The 22647-nt window shown below is 42.2% G+C and overlaps 3 protein-coding genes across 7 annotated transcripts in view; 2 read left to right on the top strand and 1 right to left on the bottom strand.

Annotated features, from left to right (window-relative positions):
• C34H12orf4 (chromosome 34 C12orf4 homolog) overlaps positions 1 to 5552 on the bottom strand; it is a 29843-nt gene extending 24291 nt beyond the window's left edge. For 2 of the 5 annotated variants that reach the window (XR_004317209.1, XM_032473188.1), the window contains exons 1-4: positions 5411 to 5552; positions 3563 to 3765; positions 1826 to 1971; positions 371 to 552 (exon numbers count right to left, since the gene is read on the bottom strand). Coding sequence is in view for 3 of the 5 variants with exons in the window: in XM_032473188.1 (XP_032329079.1) it covers positions 371 to 552; positions 1826 to 1971; positions 3563 to 3740 (506 nt within the window). In the remaining 2 variants the exon portion in view is untranslated. Of the gene's footprint in view, positions 1 to 370; positions 553 to 1825; positions 1972 to 3562; positions 3766 to 5410 lie in introns of those variants that run through there. The other 3 variants (XM_006175543.3, XM_014551371.2, XM_032473190.1) reach the window with 3 other exon arrangements.
• Positions 5553 to 5784: 232 nt separating this feature from the next.
• On the top strand, positions 5785 to 21554 carry RAD51AP1 (RAD51 associated protein 1). Its single transcript, XM_006175542.3, has 9 exons — positions 5785 to 5941; positions 7304 to 7353; positions 8945 to 9086; positions 11580 to 11689; positions 12991 to 13077; positions 13657 to 13806; positions 15098 to 15259; positions 18022 to 18168; positions 20714 to 21554. The coding sequence occupies exons 1-9, from the start codon at positions 5925 to 5927 to the stop codon at positions 20848 to 20850; spliced, it is 1002 nt and encodes a 333-aa protein (XP_006175604.1). The 5' UTR covers positions 5785 to 5924; the 3' UTR covers positions 20851 to 21554.
• Positions 15138 to 22647, top strand: part of DYRK4 (dual specificity tyrosine phosphorylation regulated kinase 4) — a 45474-nt gene continuing 37964 nt past the window's right edge. The window contains 1 exon segment of the mRNA XM_006175560.3: positions 15138 to 15259. Within this exon segment, the coding sequence (XP_006175622.2) occupies positions 15251 to 15259 (9 nt within the window). The 5' untranslated portion in view covers positions 15138 to 15250.

Raw genomic sequence — 22647 nt, 5'->3', positions numbered from 1 at the left:
TCTTCGAGCTATCCTGTCTGTGGTTTTTTTCTAGAGCAGCCTGAACTAAGACAGCACCCAAACCACCTTGCACAGCACCTGGAACAAAGCCAACCTTCAACAGAGGTAAGCCAGTCCTCTTATCAGAACTAAGAATAAAGCCACCGTAATTTGTTTAGGTAAAGCACTTGAGAACTCTATGAACCTATGAGGACCTCACCTTCCCAGTTGCAATTACAGATTTCAACACACTAGAAAACTAGTCTCTAACAATAAAGATTTTTTCTGTTTTTATCCTTCAATTTTATTAAAAAATGAGAACAAGTCATGCTGCAGCCTGTTATCTGACACTGTAACATTTAATTAGGATAATGCAAGGAATCTGAAATACCTCTCTCGTAGTTTTTTCAGCTCCACATCTCTTTCACCAATCAGTTCTGAGATGCTAACAAAGTAATTGTGTTCCAAGTTTAGGAGAGTCTCAGAGGCGGGGGAATGGATGAGGTCATGGTACACATCTGCAAAGTCCTCATCCCAGCTGGGCTCCTCCGGCCGTGCGTGCTCTAACGTGGTCTACGAGATGAGACAGGTTCTGAAGTCCTCATGTAGCACTTTGATTTAACAGTACTCCAAAAATACGTATATTATGATTCCATTTTTGTACATCAAAGGACAGAAAGACCCTCTATGTATGTGTGTATATAGTTTACATAGGATTACCTGAGTATGCAAAAAATAATACGGGAAGATATAAACTAAGTTGTTAACGTGGGTTACCTGGAGGCAGGGAAAAGGGGAAGGTGTTAATGTGGAGGAAGGAACAGGAAGTGACCATGATAAAAAAAAAGTGTGTTAAGATCCCATTTCTGTAAAACACACACACACTCTAAGGGATGACCAACAAAACGCTACTGGGGACGTTTCAGCAGAGTGGGATTTCTGATGACTTATATTCTCATGTACTGCAAAATGCAATAACTTCCATCTATTAATTATATAATCAGGGAAAAGCTTTTAACTATTAGAAACATACTGCTAAAAAGGCTTTGCAGGCTATGTATTTAGAAAATAAGGTTACATCTATGTTGTAACACTGATCTTGAAAGCCCGATTCATGCATAGGATTTTAAATCAAGACATATGTGTGCAATTTTCATATTTTGAGCTTTTCAAGTATTGTTTTCCTTATAAAATAAAAGCATGTTTTTAAGTATATGAAAACAGTAGCTATCAAAATGAAGGAACTGAGTAAATGCCGATAAACAGGAAAAACAGGAACAGGGGCAAAACAGAGACACCCTGGGCACACACAAAAATACAGTGGGAGGACAGATGCCTGCAAACACATCAGACTTGCACAGTGCCTTACGGGGAGGAAACTGACATGCTGAGAAGTCCCTTGTCAAAGGTCATACAATTTCATGACAAAAGTGGAAATAACATGAAAATTTCAATATTTTTTTCTATTATGGATCTCTGTAGACAGATATCTGAGAAAAAGAACAATCTAAATTCTTCCCTTTTCTTACCAATGCAAGTATCAGAAACTGCCATCTGCGACATGACTAAATGCTGGATGTGGGATGTCAGCTGCTCAGGGGAGAAAGTGGGGCTCGGTGGGAGCTGACACCCAAACCCTCAGCTCCCTCGACTGGCATTCTCTCTCTTGCCCCCAACAAACACCTCCCCTAGCTCCTTTTGCTGTGTCCGCGGGCAAGCAGTAGACAGCACCTTAAACTTACAGAGTGCTGCGTGTCAACTACATCTCAGTACAACTGAGGGAAAAGAACACCCTCATCAAAGTCCAGAATACCCTTTAAATCTACAACCTGATCTATTTCCTCACCTCAGCGTAGGCTTTGGCCCATGACCCTGCCAGCTGATGCAAGTCCACTTCACTGGACGTCACAGCCTCCAGGCAGGCTTCAGCATTTCTGTCGTGATCTCTGAGCGATTCTTCTTCTATAAACTGGCTCAGAGCTTCTTTTAAGTCTGTGAGACAGACAACAAATACCATCGTCATGGTACATGGTCAGAAACATTTCACCTGGCTAAGCATTCCAATGTGAAACTTATCAAGCCTATACCCTTAACAGAATATCTAACTAAAATAAAACCAGCTTAGAGCATCATTTAACTAATCTCACAATTATTTTTCTGTACAATTACAGGTAACTGAATGGTCAAAACTCTTAACTCCTATGTATAACCTTGATATTAATTTTAAAAATGTTAATTTCTTTTTAAAAATTTTTATTCATTTATTTTTAAAAACCTACAATGTTCTTTTTTTCAATTGAAGTATAGTTGATTTACAATACTGGGTTAATTTCACATATAAAGCAAAGTGATTCTGTTACTTTTTTTTTTTTTCAGATTATTTTCCACTATAGGTTATAATGAGACATTGAATGTAATTCCCTGTGCTATACAGTAAATCCTTGTTGCTTACCTAAAAAATGATAATTTCTTAAGACCGACTCTTCGTTTGAAACTGAGTTGGGAAAAGGACAGATTTAGAGGGTCTGAAAGTTTCTGTGCTTCAATGAGTTTTCTACATAACTTTAAAGGGTATATACTGTTACATTATTTGAATTTCAAAGAGAAATTGAGTGATTAGCATATTAAAACTGATTTATTTCAGATGATCTATAATTCCAAATTTAGAGACACTATTTAAAGACTGATTAAAGAGCCCCGGGATAGAAACCAGGACACCTGCCTGTGTTCTGATCTTGGCTCTGTCACTACGTTTTTAACATCAGACCAGAGGTTCTCAGTCTTTAGGAAGCATTAGGCTTCTCTGCGGGCTACTGACATAGACTGTTGTACACCACCCCAGAGGTTCTGATTCAGCAGAAATTGGATGGAACCCAAGAATTCACATTTCTAACAAGTTCCCAAGTGATACTGTACTTGCTGATCAGGGTACAATTTTGGAGAACCACTGCTGTAGGCAAATGATTCAACCATTTTATGTACCAGTTTCCTTCTTTGTAGAGTGAGATTGTGCTAGAAAGTTTTCAGGTTTCCTTGTAAGTTAACCTTCTATGATCCAACATATTCTCAATGAAAAATACTTTCCTCATCTGTAGACAGAACACAGACCTTTTAAAATGGTTTAATACAGATGACTTTATGGTATAATTTAGGTAAGCAAAGATTATTGAAAGATTAGTATTCCTTCTTTCATGACATCTCAGGAATTGAGGGCCAGATCATTAAAAGGGCAATACACTTAGCATAAAATTATATAATATCATAATTAGTGATAACTGAAATGAATTATGAATTCACTCAACTAAAGTTAGAGAGTAAGAAGTCTAATCTAGACTCTGTAACCAATTTTTCATCAAACTTAATTTTAATTTTTATAATAAAATGCCTAACAAACAACTACAAGGGATATAGAAAAAAAATACAAAATAAAACAAAGGCCTGGAGAGCCTTTTAATTCTTGAAAAGTTTCACATTTTGTGGTAGTTTCCAATGCTTCTCAGCGTTATGCTTTATAATACAAAACTTCTAATGACAGAGACTATAGAAAAATAATAAAGTGGTATTTTAAAAAGTCAGTCCTCACCTTTTTCTATGAAACACGGTAAATTGTGCAGCAGCATCAGACGTCCATGTAAATGACTGGCATTCTCCTGGACAGGGAATTTGAGAGGCACCCTCAGTTCTAAGCACTGACTTCCCACTTTGAATTCATATACAAATTCCCTCTCTCTGTTGCAGAATCTTTCTCTGTTTTTCTTCATCTTCTTTGGCAGGATTTCTATAGAACTAACAAAAACACCCAGCAGGTAATAAGTCCATTTTAAAAACCATGATGTTTCATTATTGCTGTACCACTTAAAAGAGAATGTTTCACCACTCAGAGATTTTTATCTGTGAGACTCTGAGCCAATTATTCTAGTCTTTCCCATGTGTATCCTTGCATTTTCATCTTTTCTTTTTTCTGAAAGAAAAAAGAGAGCCGGACTGTTCTTTTTTTTTTTTTAAATAAAAAGTTTCTTTTAAACTTCATTTAAGAAAACAATTATGCCCATAAAGCACTTAGCATTCATAGGCAGAGTTCTTAAGAACAGATAAGGAACATGGAGAGAAAGCAGAGAGGATTCTTAGGAAGAGATGTGTGGCGGGCAGATACAGTTTATGAAATACTTGGTGAATACAAAGTCAAAGAAACAGGTCGGGGAACAGTGAATTATTGAAGATCTTAGAGGTTGTGGGTGTGAGATCCGACTTGGAGGTGGAGGGAAAGGAAATGGTGTTGGAAAGATTTCCAGGTGGGAAAAAGATACATGGAAAATGTAAAGTACAGGACTGCCCACAAGGTAAACTGGACAACTATCTGGAAAGAAGAAAATCTAGTCAAAAAGAATAAAAGTCAACATCAGTTAAAGACTGTACTTATTAGTCTCCTAACTGGACTCCCTGTTGATAGGCATTGTCCCATCAACTCAGTTCTCACATTAGTCTCTACACTTAAGTCACAGTCACCTTTTTAAAGTGCGTATCTGATCGTGTTGCTTATCTGCTTAAAACCTTTCTAAGACATTCTACTGCTCTCAGGATACAATATAAACTCCTTAATGTAGTTTTCCATGTCCCTGCTTATACCTCCAAACTTTTCTTTCAGCACCTGCACCCTCTTCTCCCCAACACACAAATTCACAAATTTTATTTTCCAGCCACACCGAACTTCCTTCAATACCAAATCTCCCTTTCCACTCCCAACTTTTCGAAAGGCTTTTCCTTTGCCTAGAGCACTCCCACTGCTCTTCTTTCCTCGGCCAACAACTACTCATCCGTCATGTTTCAATTTAGACAGGCCCCAGGAAGCCTTTTAATTTGTAGGGCTGTCATATGGATTAATCAAATAATAAATACGAAGCATCTGACAAACATAAAGATGACCCATTAACGGAAGCTGGTAAAAAAAAATAATAAATAATAAGAAGCTCTACAAGAACATACAAGTAAAAATAAATAATCCTAGGCCGTTGAGTACACATGACGCAGGCAAAGGCAGTAAAGAAACATTTTGCATGGAACTGAAAACTACGGAAGCACGGGCGTATGGTCTATTCTTGTTTAGTCAATATTTTCGGTAAACAAAAACCATTAGCTCTGGTTTCAACTGGTTCAACATTTAGATTTATTGTGTCTCAACAAATGGATACTTTAGTTCCCTCTCCCCACTTGTTATTATTAGCAAGGCTGAAATCAAGGGAAGGCTCCCCTAAAATAGTGGGATGGGGGAGAACAGCTGGACCAAAAGCGTGGAGGCTCTGAGGCTTAAATGCGTCAGGGGAAGGGAGAGCTGGGCCGAGAAGCCCCGGCCGAGCGAGAGGAACAGTCCCCCGAACCCCCAGTTAGAGGGTTTCAGGGTGAAGGGGCCTCCCCGTCCCGGTTGCGGGCTCACCTCCGCGGCTCCTGGAATTCCCAGTCGACTGCACTCGGCGCGCTGTCAACCGTCAGCTGACCATCGCCCTGCTTTCACAGCCGGAAGATCCGCTTCAGCAGATTCGCCCGGTTCTTTTCCTCTTTCCTAGCACCTTGTAGAAAGTTTCTCGGTGTAAATGTACCCTATTTCAATACTACCTGAGTCGAATCATTTAAAAAGTGTAAGAAGGTGTATTTCTACTGTTATTGTGCATTTCGGAGACGGCGCAGAGATCACTGTCGTGACGAAAGTGCAGCGGCGAAGCACGAACCCGGCTCTGGCAGACCGGAAACGGAAGGGGCGGTGCCTCGGGGAGGGCGTGAACGCGCCTCTCCTCTCAGAGCGCATGCGCGTCCGCCGGGATGGCGGGTGAGGATTGGAGGGCTGGCGGCGCGGGCGGAGAGCTGCGGGCCTGGCTTTGGGCGGGAATTCAAACCGCCGCTGTCGCGGACTAGAGCCTGGGAGCTGCAGGTTTCCAGCCTCAGAGGGGACCATGGTGCGGCCTGCGAGGTGAGCGGTTCCTGTCATCCGGTGGGGGTGGTGAGGGAGGAGCAGGAGGACGCTGTAGGCTCGTCACCTGCGCGGGACTGAGGGGAAGGCCGGCGTCGAGGCGAGCGCCGGTGGGGCCGGGCCGTTGGTCCAGGGAAACGCTCCGGCCTCCAGTGAGAGCCTCCCACGGCTCAGAGGGGGCCCGGCACCCTAGCTGTCTCCTTCTCTGGGCGCCCTTGGCGGTTACTGCCGTTTCTTCCACCCGCCGTCCTTCAAATAAACCCTGGTCACAGCGCTTTGCAGCGCACCGGGCTCCCTCCTGCATGTTATTTCATTGTTCATCACCATAGTTTCTTTACGTGGAAAGTTCAGGTCTTCCCTTTATATCTATTTAAACTGCTAGGCACGAGAGCCAGTGGGCCCGAGTCACACCGCCGGTAAGTGACAGGGTAACACGCAAACCCAAGTCAGCTGGCGCCGCATCCCCTGCGTTTTCCCGTTAAGTGTACTCTTAGAGACTATTCCTCCACTAACCGCCGTCGAGAACTGTGGAGGCCTAGGGTCCGCCGTTGGTGTAGTAGAGTTCTGAGTGTTTCTTCTGTGCCGGGCCAGATGCCGGAGGTTCCATTCTAGCCAAGGGGTCAGGTTGGGGGTCTGAAAGTAAACATGGCAAGTGAGAGAGAGTGAGGAGGCGAAAAGCCCTGCTTTAAATAGGGTGGTTCGGACAGGACTCTCCCAAGAGGTAATGCAGGAGCTGAGACAGGGATGAGTGGCAAACTGGGTCACTCACATTTGGGTATTTGGCAGAAGATAAAAATGGAAACAGGAGTAGAGTTCATTTAGGACCTAGGGGAGAATGACTTTATTTTATTCACTTTAAATATCACTTTCTTCTAGCGCCCTCTAAAGTAGAGTGAAGATTCGTTTCAGATGGCGAGTGCTAAGTCACTAACTATGTTTTTAGTGTCCACTACATAAAGAACATGATTTCATATTGTGGGAGAGAAAATAAAATGGCTTTCCGTGTCAAGAAGTTTATGATCTGAGAAGACAGAATGCACTTATAAAATAAGAGAACACATAAAACAGGAACTGAAAAATTCCCGACAGCAATTAAACATAAATTGTAAACATTATATTGATTTATTCTTACTTTGTGTGTTACCTGAAGCAGTTTTTTTCCTAATCAGGTATATCAAGAGTAATTATACGTTTTTCAGCTAATGTTAAATCCTTGCTGTAAAGTGCAAATCAGGTTTTTAATTTATATATTCTTAAGAGAATCTAAACAGATTTTTATTTACTCAAGACTAATAATGGCCTTAAGGAATAGAGGTGAGGAATGGACATTCGCATAAATGAAAATTTCTGTCTTGGTCACAGGCATAAGAAGCCAGTCGATTACTCACAGTTTGAGGGCTCTGACAGTGATGGTAAGTGGAGCGTCCTATTTCTGCTTTAAAGATTTGGAAATTTATTTCCTCACAATTTATAGACTATTTATATGTATATGCATGTGTATATTAATGGCTAAAATAGTGAACATATTACCCAATTGTAGATGAGTAGGTCTGGAAAAATAATTTTCTAAGCATTTGGGATAATTATACTGATCATTACACTGACAAGGATTATTGGCATAAATGATAAACAAACAAGACCAGGTGAAATGGCTTTTTAGGCCTCAACTCCCCTAGGTCCACATTTTTTGGAGTGCGATTATGTCCTCACCCCTTCCCCCAAGAATAACATGCTGTCTTTTTAAGACCCAAGTGTGTTACAGAATATAATATGAAATCCCCATTAATTGTACAATAAAACAAGACCTTGAAGAAAGTTTAGGCTTAAGCTGTACCCTGTTGAGTTGTACATTTACTTGTCTCTGCTATTTAGAGAACTTTGGTCAAAAAGTTTGAGAAACATTGTGCTAGATTACCCTATGCTTAAAAGTAGGTTTTGTGTTTCTTTCTTAGACCACCAGAGTTCTCCATGAGTTAGATATCTAGTAAGGGTCCTCAGTGTGAAGGAATCTGTTTTTTCGCCTCGAGCACAGCCTTAAGTGCGCCTAAGACGTGGGGGAAAACAGCATAGGCTGTAACGTCTAGCTTCTTGTTACCGTAACCAGCCTGTCACTAAATACTTGTAAACTGCTGGTCGTGTTGTGGAGACTGGGGCGGAAGTGGAGGTAAGTCGCAGGTTACTGTGTTCCCACGTGGGGGAGCATAAAAGAGACAACACGTGCTAACAAACGCCAAAGTCTGTGATTAAGACTGTATGCACCTTGAAGGCAGACACATGTCAGGTGTGAGTGTGAAAGCTGTCACAGCAATTTGCTGTCGCATGTCAGCAGCAGAAGTACATCAGCTCTGAGGCTTGGGGGCAGAAAAGCCTGTGAGGACAGAAAGGACTGGAAAAGAACATCCCTTTGCCAAAAAGTGAAGTTCCCATGGGGGGCTCCTAGGAAGGCCCGTGTGGTAATGGAAGAGAAACACTGCCGTGCTGAAGTCCTGAGTGGGAACCGCCTTCTCTCCCTCCAAGTTCTGATGCTTCTGACTTTTCTTAGTGTGGTTAAAGTGCTAGAAATAGGGCATGGGCCTTTGAAAGAAGATGTTTGGCTAGGTTATGAAGTTTTCATAAAAATCATTTTCTTCCACTTTTTAATATGATAAAATTATAGAGGAAATTTTAGTAATTTTTCTACTGTTTTTAGAGGTTTTTAATCACTCCTTTGTTTTCTTTGACACTTATATACACTAGCCTAGGTTTTCAGGGAATTGGTTTTTGATAGATTAATATTTTAAAAAATAAAGGCCAGTTAAACAAAGTTGGACAGCCTGGGTGAGGATAAAGAAAGACAATATGCCAATGGTATTTTTTAAATTGTGGAGAGCAAACAATTTGCTTACTTTTAAAACTTGAACACACATCGTAATGAATCTCAACTACCAAGAAAGTAATTTTATTTTTTTCTTCCTAAGGAAAAGCAATTTCTTATTTTTTTAATTTTAATTCACACACAAATAGATGATTTTGTTCCTGCAACTGCACCGTTAAAGAAGAAATCCAGAATGACACAAAAGGAGTTAAAATTAGAAAAACCAGAACCTAAACTGAAGAATCTCCAGAAAAAAGACATCCCACTGCAGGAGAAAACCCCCCAAAAAAGGTGAGAGGTAAGACATACGGTTACTATACGACAGTAGATGTGTTAACTTGCAGGAGAGGCAGATTCAAACTCTTGGTTTCAGGTAGAGCTTGAGCAGGACTCTTGGTCTTATTTTACTTAGTGCACGTAGGAGAGCAGGGGCGCGCATTAGTCCCCTTCTGACCTGACCTTTGTAAAGTTCTCAAATACGTAGGGAAATGCCCATTTAACTATTAAGGCAGTCATAATTATCAAGCTTAGAAGGTATAACTTGCTTTTGCAAGACCTAGCACCTGTCTCTGAAATCCTTAGGTCTTACAAGACTACTTTGTCAAAAATTACATTTGTAAAGACAGTTTTATAAAACCCAGGACCACACGTCTATGTGATATGATGGATGTTCACTGAAATTTCGTGATGTATGTGAGTCGAACTGAAGGTTGTGAACCTTCGGCTTACACAGTGCTGCATGTCAGCTACGTCTCAGTAAAACTGGAAGAAAAAAATAAACTTTAAAACCAGGTATTTTTCTACAGATGAAAAATATTTTCTCTTTACCTCACTGAGATTTGTCCAGCAGCGAGCAGGCCCTGTAGACTGACCCTGGAGCTTCGTGAGTTAGTACCAGCAGAGAGGGGAAATGAGGGAAGGGGGTCCTGAGAAGCCCACACTTGTGGGACGGGGAGGAGGGGACAGAAGAGGGACACTGACAGATGGAGCAGAGGACTCATGACGCTTGACTGCTGCAAGCGTGAGGAAAGTTAACTAACATAGAGAAACTCACCCCCGTCATTCTCTTTACTTTTTTCTTCCTTGTTTTTGTTTTTGAGCCTCTTGTACTACATTTAAAATAGAGTTTAAAAAGAAACAAAAAACAGCAGACGGGAGAAAATATTTGCAAATCATATAACCTCTAAGGGACTTGTATCCAGAATATATAGAGAACTCTTATGATTCAATCATAAAAGACTAATGACCCAATTTAAAAAGGGGCAAAGGACTTGAATAGACATTTCTCTAAAGAAGGAATAGAAATGGCCCATACGCACATGAACAGGTGCTCCGCATCCTCAGCCTTCAGGGAGATACAAGTCCAGACTTCGGCGAGATGGTGATGTCACACCCACTAGGTGGCTGTAATCAAACAGGCAGACAAAGTGAGTGCTGAGGAGAAAGTGGAGGACCTGAAACCTTCATGCCTTGCTGCTGGGTGTGGAAAACTGTGCAGCCACATTGGAAAACAGAGTAGCCATTTGTCAAAACGTTAAACGGACCCAACCTAGGTATGTCCCCAAAAGGAATGTACCACACAGAAACCTGCATGTGAGTACTCACAGGAGCATTGTTTCTAATAGGCAAAAAGTGGAAGTAATCCTGATGTCTCCCAGCTGATGAACAGATAAGTAAAATGTGGTATATCCCTGTAGTGGAATATTACTCAGCAATAAAAAGGAATGAAGTACTGATATATATATTACAACATGGCCAAACCTTGAATACATCTTGGTGAGCCAAAGAAGCCAGACAAAAAAGGCCATGTATTGTGTGTTTCCATTACTATTTATATCCAGAACAGACAAGGCCACAGAAGCAGAATGATTAGTGGTTGCCAGGTGTCAGGAAGGGGAAAACAGGGAGTGACTGCTAACGGGTCTGAGGTTTCATTCCGGGGTGATGAAAATGTTCTGAAATTAGACAGTGGTGATGGTTTCAGAGCTCTGTCGGTATACTAAAACCTGCTGAATTGTATGCTTTCAATTGTATGCTTCGTATGCTTTATGCAGTGTGACTTATATCTCAGTAAAACTGTTATTTTAAAAAAATAAATCCTTCAAGGTGCCTCTTGGTATTCCCTCCTTGATGTAACCTGTTATCTGTCTTTGCTTTCTCTTCCTCTGACACACCCTAGCACTTTTGACCACCTTGAGTAGGAGACATGATAGTCTGTTTATATGGGATAATTTTAAGTATGAATTATTTTCCCACCTCCTCATTAGTTACTGACTTTTTGAGGGCACTTTTCATATCCTGTCTGCTGCAGTGCCTCATGCACAGTAAGCACTTGCTAAAATATTTGCTAGAGTCCAGTTGGGAGAAAGAGATACTAAAAAAAGAATAATTTCAATTTAATTTAAGAGCTGTAACAGCTGTCTGAGGGGGTGTGGGTGAGGCCCAGGAAGCTCTCCAAGTGGAAGTGACACTGGAGCCCAGTCTGTTCTCAGTCTAATGGGCGCCTCCCCCTGGCCAGAGCTGGTGGCGAGGAGGGGCCGCACAGTGAGGGCCCAGGAGGCGCAGGGCGCGAGCTGCTCCCGGTTCAGATCTGTTCCGCTGGGTAGAGCGCGGCCCTGTTAGATTTCAGGAGGCTTAATGTTGAAAGTCAGTTAGGATCAAGCTCACTGACCATTTTTCTGAGATTAGCAGCCCTTTGATGGCACTCGAGGGAACTCTCACAGTTGGCTGTTTAGTTGAGATTGGTAGTTGACAAGCTCATCATTATTTGTGTGTCTGTTTCAGGATGGCTTTAGATGACAAGCTGTACCAGAGGGACTTAGAGGTTGCCCTCGCTTTGTCCGTGAAGGAACTTCCGACGGGCACCACTGATGTGGAGGAGTCTCGAGATAAAAGTAACTTTGTTTAACACTCTGGATGACAAGAGGGGCACTTTGCAGAGGGCACAGTTGGGTCCAGTTGTTGATTCAGCTGGGTAAATATCATCTGCACGTAAATAGCCCTCTGCCTGGCACTCAGAGCGAACTGGAGGACGTGGACTATGACCTTGGGTGTCCAAATTTTATCTGTGTATGCAGTAAAAATTTAATTTCTTGATCAAATAAATTGACCTGTACATCCTAACAATTCACCTCCTTTCTCTCCAAATTCAACTTAGCTAAACATGATATAATGATGGTAAGTTTTGTTGTTTACAAAGGTTAAAGGTAATAATTTGGTTAGCAAGCTCAGATTCATGACTTCAACTTTCTCTGTGGATTTTTCCCCTTTGATTTTTCTGGCAACTAAGCAGCAGTTGGTAATATTGACATTCTGGAGGGGCAGAAAGCATAGTTACTGGAAAAGACATTCAAACTACTAGAATGCTTTTCCGATTAAATTGCTTTGGCCTGACTTCTTTTATGTTGGAGGACGTTTTTAGCCTGTTAGCTTGTTTAGGGGTACAGATGTTTAAGTTAGTGTTGCCTCCTGTTTGAAAATAAATGCTGTAGTGTTGACAAGGGGACTTTTTAGTAATTGGGAATCAAAGAAACTTAAAAAGAGAATTGTCATATATCTGAAATTGAGGATAAAAATCTCTCTCCTATAAGAGATTGTGGACTATATAGCAGGGTTTCCTTGGAAGTACCACTTCTCAGAGGGTAATGTACTCTGTAGCCCTGGAATTTAATAGTACCAATTATTATGACTTAAAGTCCTCTTAAAGTACTCTAGATCACTGTAAACTTATAATCATGGTTGAAGAGTCTTTATGTTAGTAAAAGTGCAGATCTGCCTACACAGAAATGATACTTAATATTTATTTACTGTTTTCTGTGTGCTGGGCACTTCAATAAGCAGTTTCCACATTCAGTCAACATTTAATCCCCCCCGGTCCTCTCATTTCATCCTCACACTGTTTTTATCTCCACATTATACGTGAGGAAATCAGGTTTTACAGAGGATAGGTGATTTTTCTATGGTCATGTGGCCAACTTAAGTGGTAGAGCTTGTATTTGAGCTTCAGCCTGATTAAGTCTCTGTGATTTCAGGGCCAAGACCCCTAACCTTGTGCTCGCCCCTCCACGTGAGATCACTGTGCTGTTTGAGTTTGATCACTTGTCTGTGGTGCCAGGCTTTTAGGTTTTAGCACTTGTGCTCCTGTTTGTCGACACTGGTTGATTAAGTGCATCCGAACCTTCTTGCTTCCATCTAGGCACTGACAGACGTGGCAACGACGAGGCAGAAACGGTGAATAAGTCCCCTCATCTCTCCAATTGCAGTGTAGCTAGTGATTATCTAGGTAAGTGTTTGATGTTAATAGTAATATTTATTTTTTTCCATCAATAATGCTATTTTTCTAATTTTTATTTAAACTCCTGAACCTGTAAGTAGAACCCCAGGGCCTTTACATTTGTGAAGGCTCTCTGCTCCTCTTCTCCTTCATTTCTTTATGTTTTAGTTTTTCTGTTTCACTGCAGACCTCCTTTCTTCCCTGAGAGGGGTCATGACCACCCAGGGCTTCTAGTTGACAGCAGTTGAGCAAGTCTGAGACCCAAACTGAGTCTTTCAATACCTATAAATATGGTTATATTCTTGTATTTGTACTGGAGTGTACAAATGACACTAAAAAGTAATAAATACATTTTGTCTAAAAAAAAAAAAAGACTCAGTTTGGGTCTTGGACTTGTGCTCAACCCAGACCGTGCTGCTGGGAGACTGATGTCTCACACCTGGCCCGGGCTGGCTGTGTGGCCTGCTCCTAGAGGCATGGCAGGGGTGAAGCCGGCCCAGTAAAAACAGCAGACCGAACAGAGGTCTGCCCTGCAGTTGTTTAGATGTCACCTGTCACAAAAAGTCTCACTGATGTTTTTATCTGAAGATCTGGATAAGATTACCGAGGAGGAGGATGCTCGAGGTGTTCGAGGGAGAAGAAGGGCAGCATCTCGAGCAGTGGTCCAGCAGAGGAGCGTTCTGTCAGAGGGCAGTGATGGCGGGGGTGCCGATGACTCCGAACCAGACTTTGCAACTGGTGAGTTATGTCCTCGCTCAAGATAGCCCTGTGGAGACGCAGCGATGAGCTCTTGGAGACATTAATGTGTGCAAGACACTGTGCGTCACAGTATGAAATGTGCAATGTGGGGAATACAGTCAGTAACTAACATCCTTGTGTAGTGACATCACAACTAGATTTATTGTGGGGGCCGTTCTGAAATTTGTGGAAGTGTTGAGTCATGGTGTTGTGTAACAGGAACTGACACAGTATCGTAGATCGGTTATACTTTAAGACAAACAAACTTGTAGAAAAAGAGATCAGGTTTGTGGTGACCAGAGGTGGGGGGAGGGAGAACTGGATGAAGGCGGTCAAAAGGTACAGACTGCCAGTTGTGAGATAAATAAGCTCTAGGGACGTCATGTACGACGTGATAAATATAATGAACAGTGCGGTTTGTTATCTATGAAAGTTGTTAAGAGAGTAAATCCTAAGATTTCTTATCGCAAGGACAAATTTTATTTTCTGTTTCTTTAATTTTGTACCTGTATGCGGTGATGGGTGTTCACTAAACTTACTGCGTTAATCACTTCATGATGCATATAAGTCAGATCATCACACTGTGCACCTTAACCTTACACGGTGCTGTGCATCAGTGCTATCTCAATAAAACTGGGAGGAAAAAAGAAAAAGGCAGAAACACAGAGTCCAGTGAGGCCTGCAGGGGAGGGAGAATGAGGTGAGGCTGAAGAGGCCCCTTGCCACTGGATCATGGAGGGTCTTAGACCCGTTCTAAGAAGTGTAGAGTTTTTTCCACAAGTGGTAGAAATTCATGAAACATTTTGAGGTAGAAATCATATGAAACCTATATTTTATTGTGATAGTTGTTTTCAGACTCATTCAAAAATTAGGGCAAGTGAGGGGCATACATCATGATACATCAATTTAAAATTAAAATGAATAAACCCGTAAGTTTATGCTGTCAGACACTACATTTTGATAGATTTTAGCATGCTGGTGACAAACAATAATAGATTTGTTTTCCACATTTATTCAACAGATACCTGGGTACTTACCATGGACACTGTGTTCTAGACGCTAGGGCCGTGGCAGTGGACAAACTGAACAGAACCCCTGTCCTCACGGAGCTAAAACTCACACGAGAGGACACAGACAATACATACTTGAGGTGTCAATCTGTAATAGTAGATACTTCAAAGTTCATAGGTTCTGAGAAGTATCCTTTATCTCCTCGTGGACTAAATGACTGTTTTTTTTCCCCAGCCTCACTTTTTAGAACAGAGGTGAAGTATGTAGTCTTGTGTTTCAGGTGAAGAGTCTGAGGATGATTCTGATTTTAGTGAGAGTGGAGATGATGAGGCCTTCACAATGAGAAAGAGTAAAGGTAAAAGAATGAAAAGGAAAGAAGCGAAGGTGAAATCTCCAGTAGAAAAGAAAGAGAAGAAACCGAAATCTGCACGTGATGCTACAGGTAAGCTTTTTCCCGCACACTTCACACTTTCTAAAGGGACTATGTTTGGTTTACTTAATGCATTTTTCTCATCTTTGCCTTTTATTCTCATTAACATTTTGCCAGTGTTCATCTCTCATTAAAATCCGTGGAGGAGGGCAGGGTGGGTCAAGGAGGCAGGGCAGACGAGTGCTGACAGCCCCCGCGTGCATCTCACAGTGAGAAAACTGAGGCTCTGGGTGGATAAATTGTTAATAAGTGAGTGGCTCCAGTTTGCACCGAGGTCTGTCCATTCAGAGCCATGTGGTTAGGGCCTTTTTGTGTCTTCAGGATGAATTCAGTTCGAAGCCAGTTTTACCGTAAAACTTGGAATTTGTGAGGACTTGAAGATGGGATACTTGGTTTTTGTATAAAAGAAGTTAGAATATTTTTGAGTTCATGTGTATGATGGATTATTGTAAAATATGACTTCCTCTAACCTGGCTTGTTTTACTTCCTGACAGATGTTTTATGTCTTAGCTGTTTGATGTGTACGCCATTTGAACCTAAATTTCCCTTACTTAGACTATTTATCAATGGGTGAGAGTTGCTCTCACCTTAAATAGCATGGTGCTAAGTACTTACTAAGAAGTAAGAATTAAGTACTGACGGAGTCATGTTCCTCCCGGCACTGTATTCTGCATGCATGAGGTTTTAATTAGTGTTTTTTTTAATTGGCAAATTCACCTGGCTTCCAGAAATTAGATTTTAAATGCAGGGATTTTAGAGATAAACCTGTGTGTTAGTTTCCTATTACTGCTGAAAAATTTATCACAAATTTAGTGTCTTAAATCAACACACATGTATTATTTGACAGTTCTGGGGTCAGAGGTTCAACGCGGTTCTCACCGGGCTAAAACCAAGCTGTTGGCAGAGCTGTGGTCCCCTGTGGAGGCTCCAGGGGACCGTCTACTGCGCTGCCTTTGCCCACTTCTGGAGGCCGCCTGCTGTCTGTGGCTGGTGGCCCGGTCCCCCGTTAGAGCTGCCGCGTCACTCTCCTTCCGCTCCTCACTGTCACCGGCAGGGACCCTTGTGAGGACGTTGGGCGCGTTGGATAATTCAGGATCATCTGTCTTAGGATCCTTAGTTGTGTCACACTGGCCAGGTCCCTTGGCTGTGTCAGGCGGCACAAGCACACGTTCTAGGAATCAGGAGACAGTTATCTTCAAGGGGCCACTACCTGGGATATGAAAACATTTTCCACATTAACGATGTGGAAGAAGCCTCACATGAATACAGTTCATATTTTCTTTAGATGTTTGCTTGTGTTTGCTCACCAAGGCACTCTGAAAACTAAAAATGAGATTCCCGTTTCCAAGTTGGGACTTACCACTCGAAGTCTTCTGTATACCCCAGAGCAAGTCGCTTTGCAAGAAAGTTTACTGTATAATATTAGAAGTAGAATTTAGTTGCTAAGGAGTGGGATTAAGGATTCGGGGAGTGAGGTGGGTGGGGTGGAGCTCAGCGGTAGAGCGTGTGCTTCGTGTGCACCAGGTCCTGGCTTCAATCCCCAGTACCTCCACTGAGGGGGAGAAAAGGGTACAACTCAATCGTTTAAAAAAAAGAGAATTTGGAAAAGAGGATTATATTTCTAGTCCCATTAGTAACCTTTGAGTGTCTCTGATCCGGCACATATTACAATAGAAAATTTAGAGAGCTGTGGTGTCCAACATGGTAGCCACCAGCCACAAGTAGCTCTATCACATTGAAGTTAATTAAAATTAAGCAGAATTTAAAGTCAGCTCCTTAGTTTTGCGAGGCGAGCCGCACACCAGCGCTCATGACTGCGTGCTCGTGTTGCCGGGGGAAGGCCTGGCCGGCGGGGCCGGGACGCGCACATCGGCGGCGCGCAGGCGCCTCGGAGCGAGCACCGCCTGGGGGCTTTTTTTCTTCCACCTCTCTTCCCTCCATTTCTCGCCCCATCGAAAACAAAACAAAACCCAAAAAACCCCAAACCTACTCCCATTCTGTGTTCATCCTCTGGGTAATTAGGTGGGTGCCCCTGATTCCCTCCCCTCCAGCACCACCTCCCCCTCCGCCCAGTCTGCAGCTTTCCCCTCAGCCTCCCCCTTAGACCAGGGGCTCATCACCTCTCCCCTGAACTGCCGTGGAGCCATCCAGGCCGTCTGCTTTTCCAGCGCCGCCAGCAGGCTGCTGCTGGACGCACAGACGTGTGCAGGGGGGACGCTCCCCGCCCCGTGCACGCCTCTGCAGACTGTCCCCTCTTCTCACAATGCCTTATACGCAGCTCTTCTCGGCCCTCTCTGTTAGTGACCAGCCAGTGACTGGGCCATACAGCCCCCGGGAGCGGGATACTCTCTCATCCTGGAGCCTAATAACCTGTCTCACTGGGACAATGGTGAGACACTACCGTGTAATGGTTACAGGTGTGGAGGCTGGAGTCAGACTGGCCTCTAGTCCCGGCTCAGACACTTACTAGCTGTCAGACTAGCCTCTCTGTTTCCTTATTGGACAGAGGGGTAGTAATTAATATGTCCGAATTGCTTCAAGGGCTCAAGGTGACGTACATGACATGCTAAGCAACCCGCGGCCTGTGAGTGCTGGTGCAAGACGGCTGCTCTCAGGCTCTCAGTATATGCTTGTTGATTAAAGAGAGCTGTTCAGATTTATGCTACAGCCTTTTTCATTTTTTATAAGATTATGTAACTTTATCATTTTCACACACACATGCTAGACTTCCTCTTCCTCTATGACACCTTCTTTATGTGTATTTTTCAAAAAAGCGACCTCAGTAGACGCTGCCCCAGCTGCTGTCAAGTCAGAATCTCGGCCCTCACCAAAAAAGGTTTCTCCTTCAGAGGCCACTAGGAAGCCATTACAAACACGCAGTCCTTCAGCTGAAAGCAGGAGGCCCAAGTGGGTCCCACCAGGTATGGCACATCTGCTGCTCAAGGGCAGGGGTCTGGAGAATTCCCACTGGTGGGTTTTTCTTCTATTTGTAAATGTTACATATGAGTACTTCCTTGTATTCCATAGTCTTCACAACCAAGGTTTTTAGCTACTACATTTATTCATCACTTATTATTCCATTATATTTGAGCATGCAAGTTGTTTATGTTTTCATTGTTATCAAGAAGGTTGCAGTAAGCACAGACATCAGTTCTTCTAGAAATCTGTGGGCACATCCCTGGTTATTTTCTTAGGATAAATTCCAGGTAGTGGATTACAGTGAAAGAGTACCAGCATTTAAGATTCCTGATACATATATATATTTGGCAACAAGTTTGTTTGCTCAAGCCACGCTGACCTCCACAGGCTGCCGGACGGCGGGTCCGTGTGTGGGAATCCCAGCATTTCGCAGGCTCCACCCCCAGCCCATCCACACTTGGCCTCTCTGTTTTCTCTTGCTCCACAGCCAAGTCTCCCTGTTCTTCACCCTTCTTGACATTCCTGAAACCCTGATCCAGGCCTGTTCCCTTCAGACCCAGACTGTCGGTGGCTTCCTGCCTAGTCCTTCTCCGCTTTCCCTCATCCACCCACATGAGCGCTCTCTGCATGAAATTGATGCATTTTCAGTTTCTTAAGCCCGGTGTGTGCATTCTGCCAGAGTCCCTCTCCAGCTTCCTCCGTCTGGGATGGCTTTCTTCATTTGTCCCCTCTCCTTTTCTGAGTCATTCCAAGTCTCCTTGGGCTTATTTCCTTCTTTTCAGGAACACTCCTTGATTGGTTCACAGTGGCCACTCCCCTAATGGTAGCTAGGTATCAGTACACAGATTTAGGCCTGAGACTGCATGCTTGCTTAATTCCTCTGGGTCTTCATTTCATCATCTGGGTCATCTTTAAAGTTTTATTGGATATAAAAATTCTAAGATTTTAAGGAGGATTTAAAATGTTTTTGGAGAAGGAAAGAAGGAGGACTAGTTATTGAAATAGTGATGCTGTGCCATTTAAAGGTTAATCCTTAGTGTATTTCTTCTGAGAATAATTCGTGATTTTTCAGCAAAAGAAATTTAAAAGAATTGATATGTTGACTACAGAAGTTTGAAGGTAGCATAATCAAAAAGGTAACAAGGACATAACGGGCTTAGGGATAAAGAGTCAATGTCATAAAACATGAAGTGCTTACAGATTCACTTGTGTGAACGGGCCGGGCAGGTGATGGCGAGCGGGGCCCCGGGGCCCCGGCGCTGCGCTCGGCCCCCTTCGCAGTCCACTTGTTCACAGGCAGGAGTATGGTCCTGGTATTTCCACAGCTGGTGTTTTTTGAAGAGAAGTCAGAAATCCAGATTTTAATGTGAAATCTCTTAGTTTTTAAAAGTTGACTTTGTGTGGACCAAACAGTATATCTGAGAGCAGGATTTAACCCTCAGGCTGCCAGCTAGTCACCTGTCTTATATGAATACGAGAGGACCAGCAAGATTCCAGTGGTATAAACATACCACTGCCCCCAAGAAATACAACTAAAATGGATGTGAAAAAAAGGCAGTCTCACTGGTAATCAAGGAGATGTGAATTAAAACAATAAAGTGTTATTTTATGCCTCTCAAGCTAGAAAATAATAAAGCTGTATCAACTAGTGCACTCTGGGCTGTGGGGTAGCAGGTCTAGTTATTTATTTTACAGTTATGATCCCTGTATAGGACAGCTGGACAGGAGCCATAAAAATAAATCTATCTTTTGACCTAGGAACTACTCTTGGGAATTTATTTTTGAAAAGAATTCAAAAGAAGAAAAAGTAATAAGTGGTCAGGTTTTTTTATAGCCATTTATAGAAAAGTGGTAAGAAACTAGAAACAACCCAAAAAGCGTGTTGTAGGAATTTGATCAATATATAGCATGTACCTGCAGTTAAGGCTGATAAATCAGATGGCTAGAAGCATGGAAGTGTTTGTAAATATTTATGTGGAGAAGGTTCACACAGGTGCACTTACTATGGCTAATCATGATCGACTACAAACACTTACGAGGATGAATTCTGAAATGTAATACTTGTCGGAAATAGTTGCTACGTTAGAGTGGTAGCATAAAGGAGACTAGCCTAAATAAATAAAAATGGTATTTGTCGTATTTAAAGTTATTTAATATTTGAAAAAATAGATTCTGTAAGGAGTACTACTTGTAAAAGTTGCAGAATTTTAAAAAATGCATCAGTTTTATGCTACTACTTTAGAGAGATAATTGTGTGCATTTTTATATCCCTTTACAACCAACGTTCTTTGCTCCCAACTTCCCTGTTCAGCTTTCACGTTTAAAGTTTTAGTGTCATTACCTTGGCCTCTGGAGATGTTTGAAAATATGCAGTATTACGTATGTTCTGCTCTTTAGCACTTACTTTTGATCTCATATATAACTTGATGGAACCTGCATAGCAGGATAATGCTGTATTTATTTATTTTTCGCCTCTTCTGTTTTATCAGCTGATCTTTGCTGTGAGGTTTCTGTCATTGTCAGTATCAGGTGATGTGTTTTTTCCAGCCGTATCCGGAAGCAGCAGTGGTGGCCGCAGCCCACTGACAGGCGTGTCTGTGAAGTCCCCAAATCAGAGTCTTCGCCTTGGCTTGTCCAGATTAGCGCGAGTTAAACCTTTGCATCCCACTGCTGCTAGTAGCTGAGCGAAGTAGCAAGGGAATGGCTGATTAAGAGTCTCAGTTTTATAAGTGTGTTTATATTTGAGGAGGGTATTGTAATATAAAGGAATCCTTCAATGTCATATAAATTATCTCTATGCCTTTGTGATTATATACTTCAGTAAGATGTTTGTTTATAAGAATTTTTACCTTGTCATGTCATTTCCCTCTGGAGCGCACATTCTCTTTCCCTTATATGTATATAGTAAGTCATTGCCATTGAGTGGCTGTCAGTTTGAGGTGGAGGATGTCCACATTACATGCTGGTCTTTCCTAGTAACACAATGCTTGTCTCTGGCTTTGTCTAGTTTATGGCAGCTGAACTTTAACTGTTCAGAGTTCATCTGGCAAAAGGAAAATTCCCATTTCTCCCAGGAGACATTTCTGAAATCTTATGTTTCATAAACTACAATGTCAGTTTTATTGCAATGATGTTTCATATTTTACCCAAAAGTTTCTATATCCTGCATTAAAACAGTTGCTATACTATAGGGTATGTCTCCTCCTTAGAAATAGATGGTTATTGTGTAGCGAACAGAATTTCGGGACATTTTATGAAGCCCTCAGTCCAAATGTTTAATAAAAGCAAGAAAGTTTTGATACGCTCTTTTACTGGATAGCAATACATCCATCAGTCTCTAATTGTCTACATTTTGTAATAAAATGAATGCTTTGCAAAAAAAAAAAAATGTTAGCCCTTTTGTTGTCAATATAGAGAGGAATCTATGGTTGCAGCAAAAGCAGTCCTAAGAGGGAAGTTCATAGCAATATAGGCCTTCCTCAGAAAAGAAGAACAATCTCAAATAAACAACCTAACCTGCCACCTAAAAGAATTAGGAAAAGCACAAACAAAACCCAAAGTCAGCAGAAGGAAAGAAAGAATAAAGATCAGAGAGGAAATAAATAGAGATTTAAAAAAAACAGTAGAAAAAAATCAGTCAAACCAAGAGCTGGTTTTGGGAAAGAATAAACAAAATGGACAAACCTCTGGCCTGGCTCACCCCGAAGAAAGGAGAGAGCATGTAAGTAAACAGAACAAGCAGCGAAAGCGGAGCGCTCACAGCCCCCAGCACAGAAACACGAAGGGCCACGAGGGAGCACTGTGAGCAGCTACATGGCAATAAGCCGGACGACGCAGAAGAAATGGACACGTTTCTAGAAACGTACAGCCCACCAAAACTGAATCCAGAAGAAATAGATCATTTGAACAGCCAATCACTAGAAGTGAAATAGAATCAGCAATGAAAAACCTCCCTACAAACAGAAGTCCAGGACCAGACAGCTTCACCGGGGGTTCTACCAAACATACAAAGAAGAGCTCATACCAGTCCTTCTCCAGCTCTTCCAAAAGATTGAAGAGGAGGGAATACTCCCAGACTCTATTCTATGAAGCCAGCATCATGCTGATACCAAAGCCAAAGACACTACCAAAAAGGAGAGCTGTAAGTCCATATTGTCGATGAACATAGATGCAAAAGTCCTCAACAAAATGGTAGCAAACAGAACCCAACAACGCATAAAAAAGGACCATACACCGTGATCAAGTTGGGTTCATCCCAGGGACACAAGGATGGTTCAACATACGCAAATCAAAATCAATCAATGTGACACATACACCACATCCACAAGAGAAAGGGCAAAAGTCACATGATCATCTCAACAGATGCAGACAATATACAGGGGACGTGCTGTTAATCGCTGTGCTAAGCCAGTGCTTCAGAGGGTGGCTGTGAGGTGCTTGGTCATCCCTGTTGATGAGACAGCATGACGAGGTGACGCAGC

The sequence above is a fragment of the Camelus ferus genome, chromosome 34 (genome assembly GCF_009834535.1).
Source record: "Camelus ferus isolate YT-003-E chromosome 34, BCGSAC_Cfer_1.0, whole genome shotgun sequence".
Classification (NCBI taxonomy): Eukaryota; Metazoa; Chordata; class Mammalia; order Artiodactyla; family Camelidae; genus Camelus; species Camelus ferus.
The sequence above is the reverse complement of the archived record's forward strand: the minus strand, read 5'-3'. Positions and strand labels throughout refer to the sequence as shown.

Excerpts from the sequence above, each read along its gene's own strand:
- RAD51AP1 (XM_006175542.3), top strand. Across the intron at positions 15,260-18,021 it reads ATCTGCACGTGATGCTACAG|CGACCTCAGTAGACGCTGCC; the intron begins GTAAGCTTTTTC and ends TTTTCAAAAAAG. Across the intron at positions 18,169-20,713 it reads GCCCAAGTGGGTCCCACCAG|CCGTATCCGGAAGCAGCAGT; the intron begins GTATGGCACATC and ends TGTTTTTTCCAG.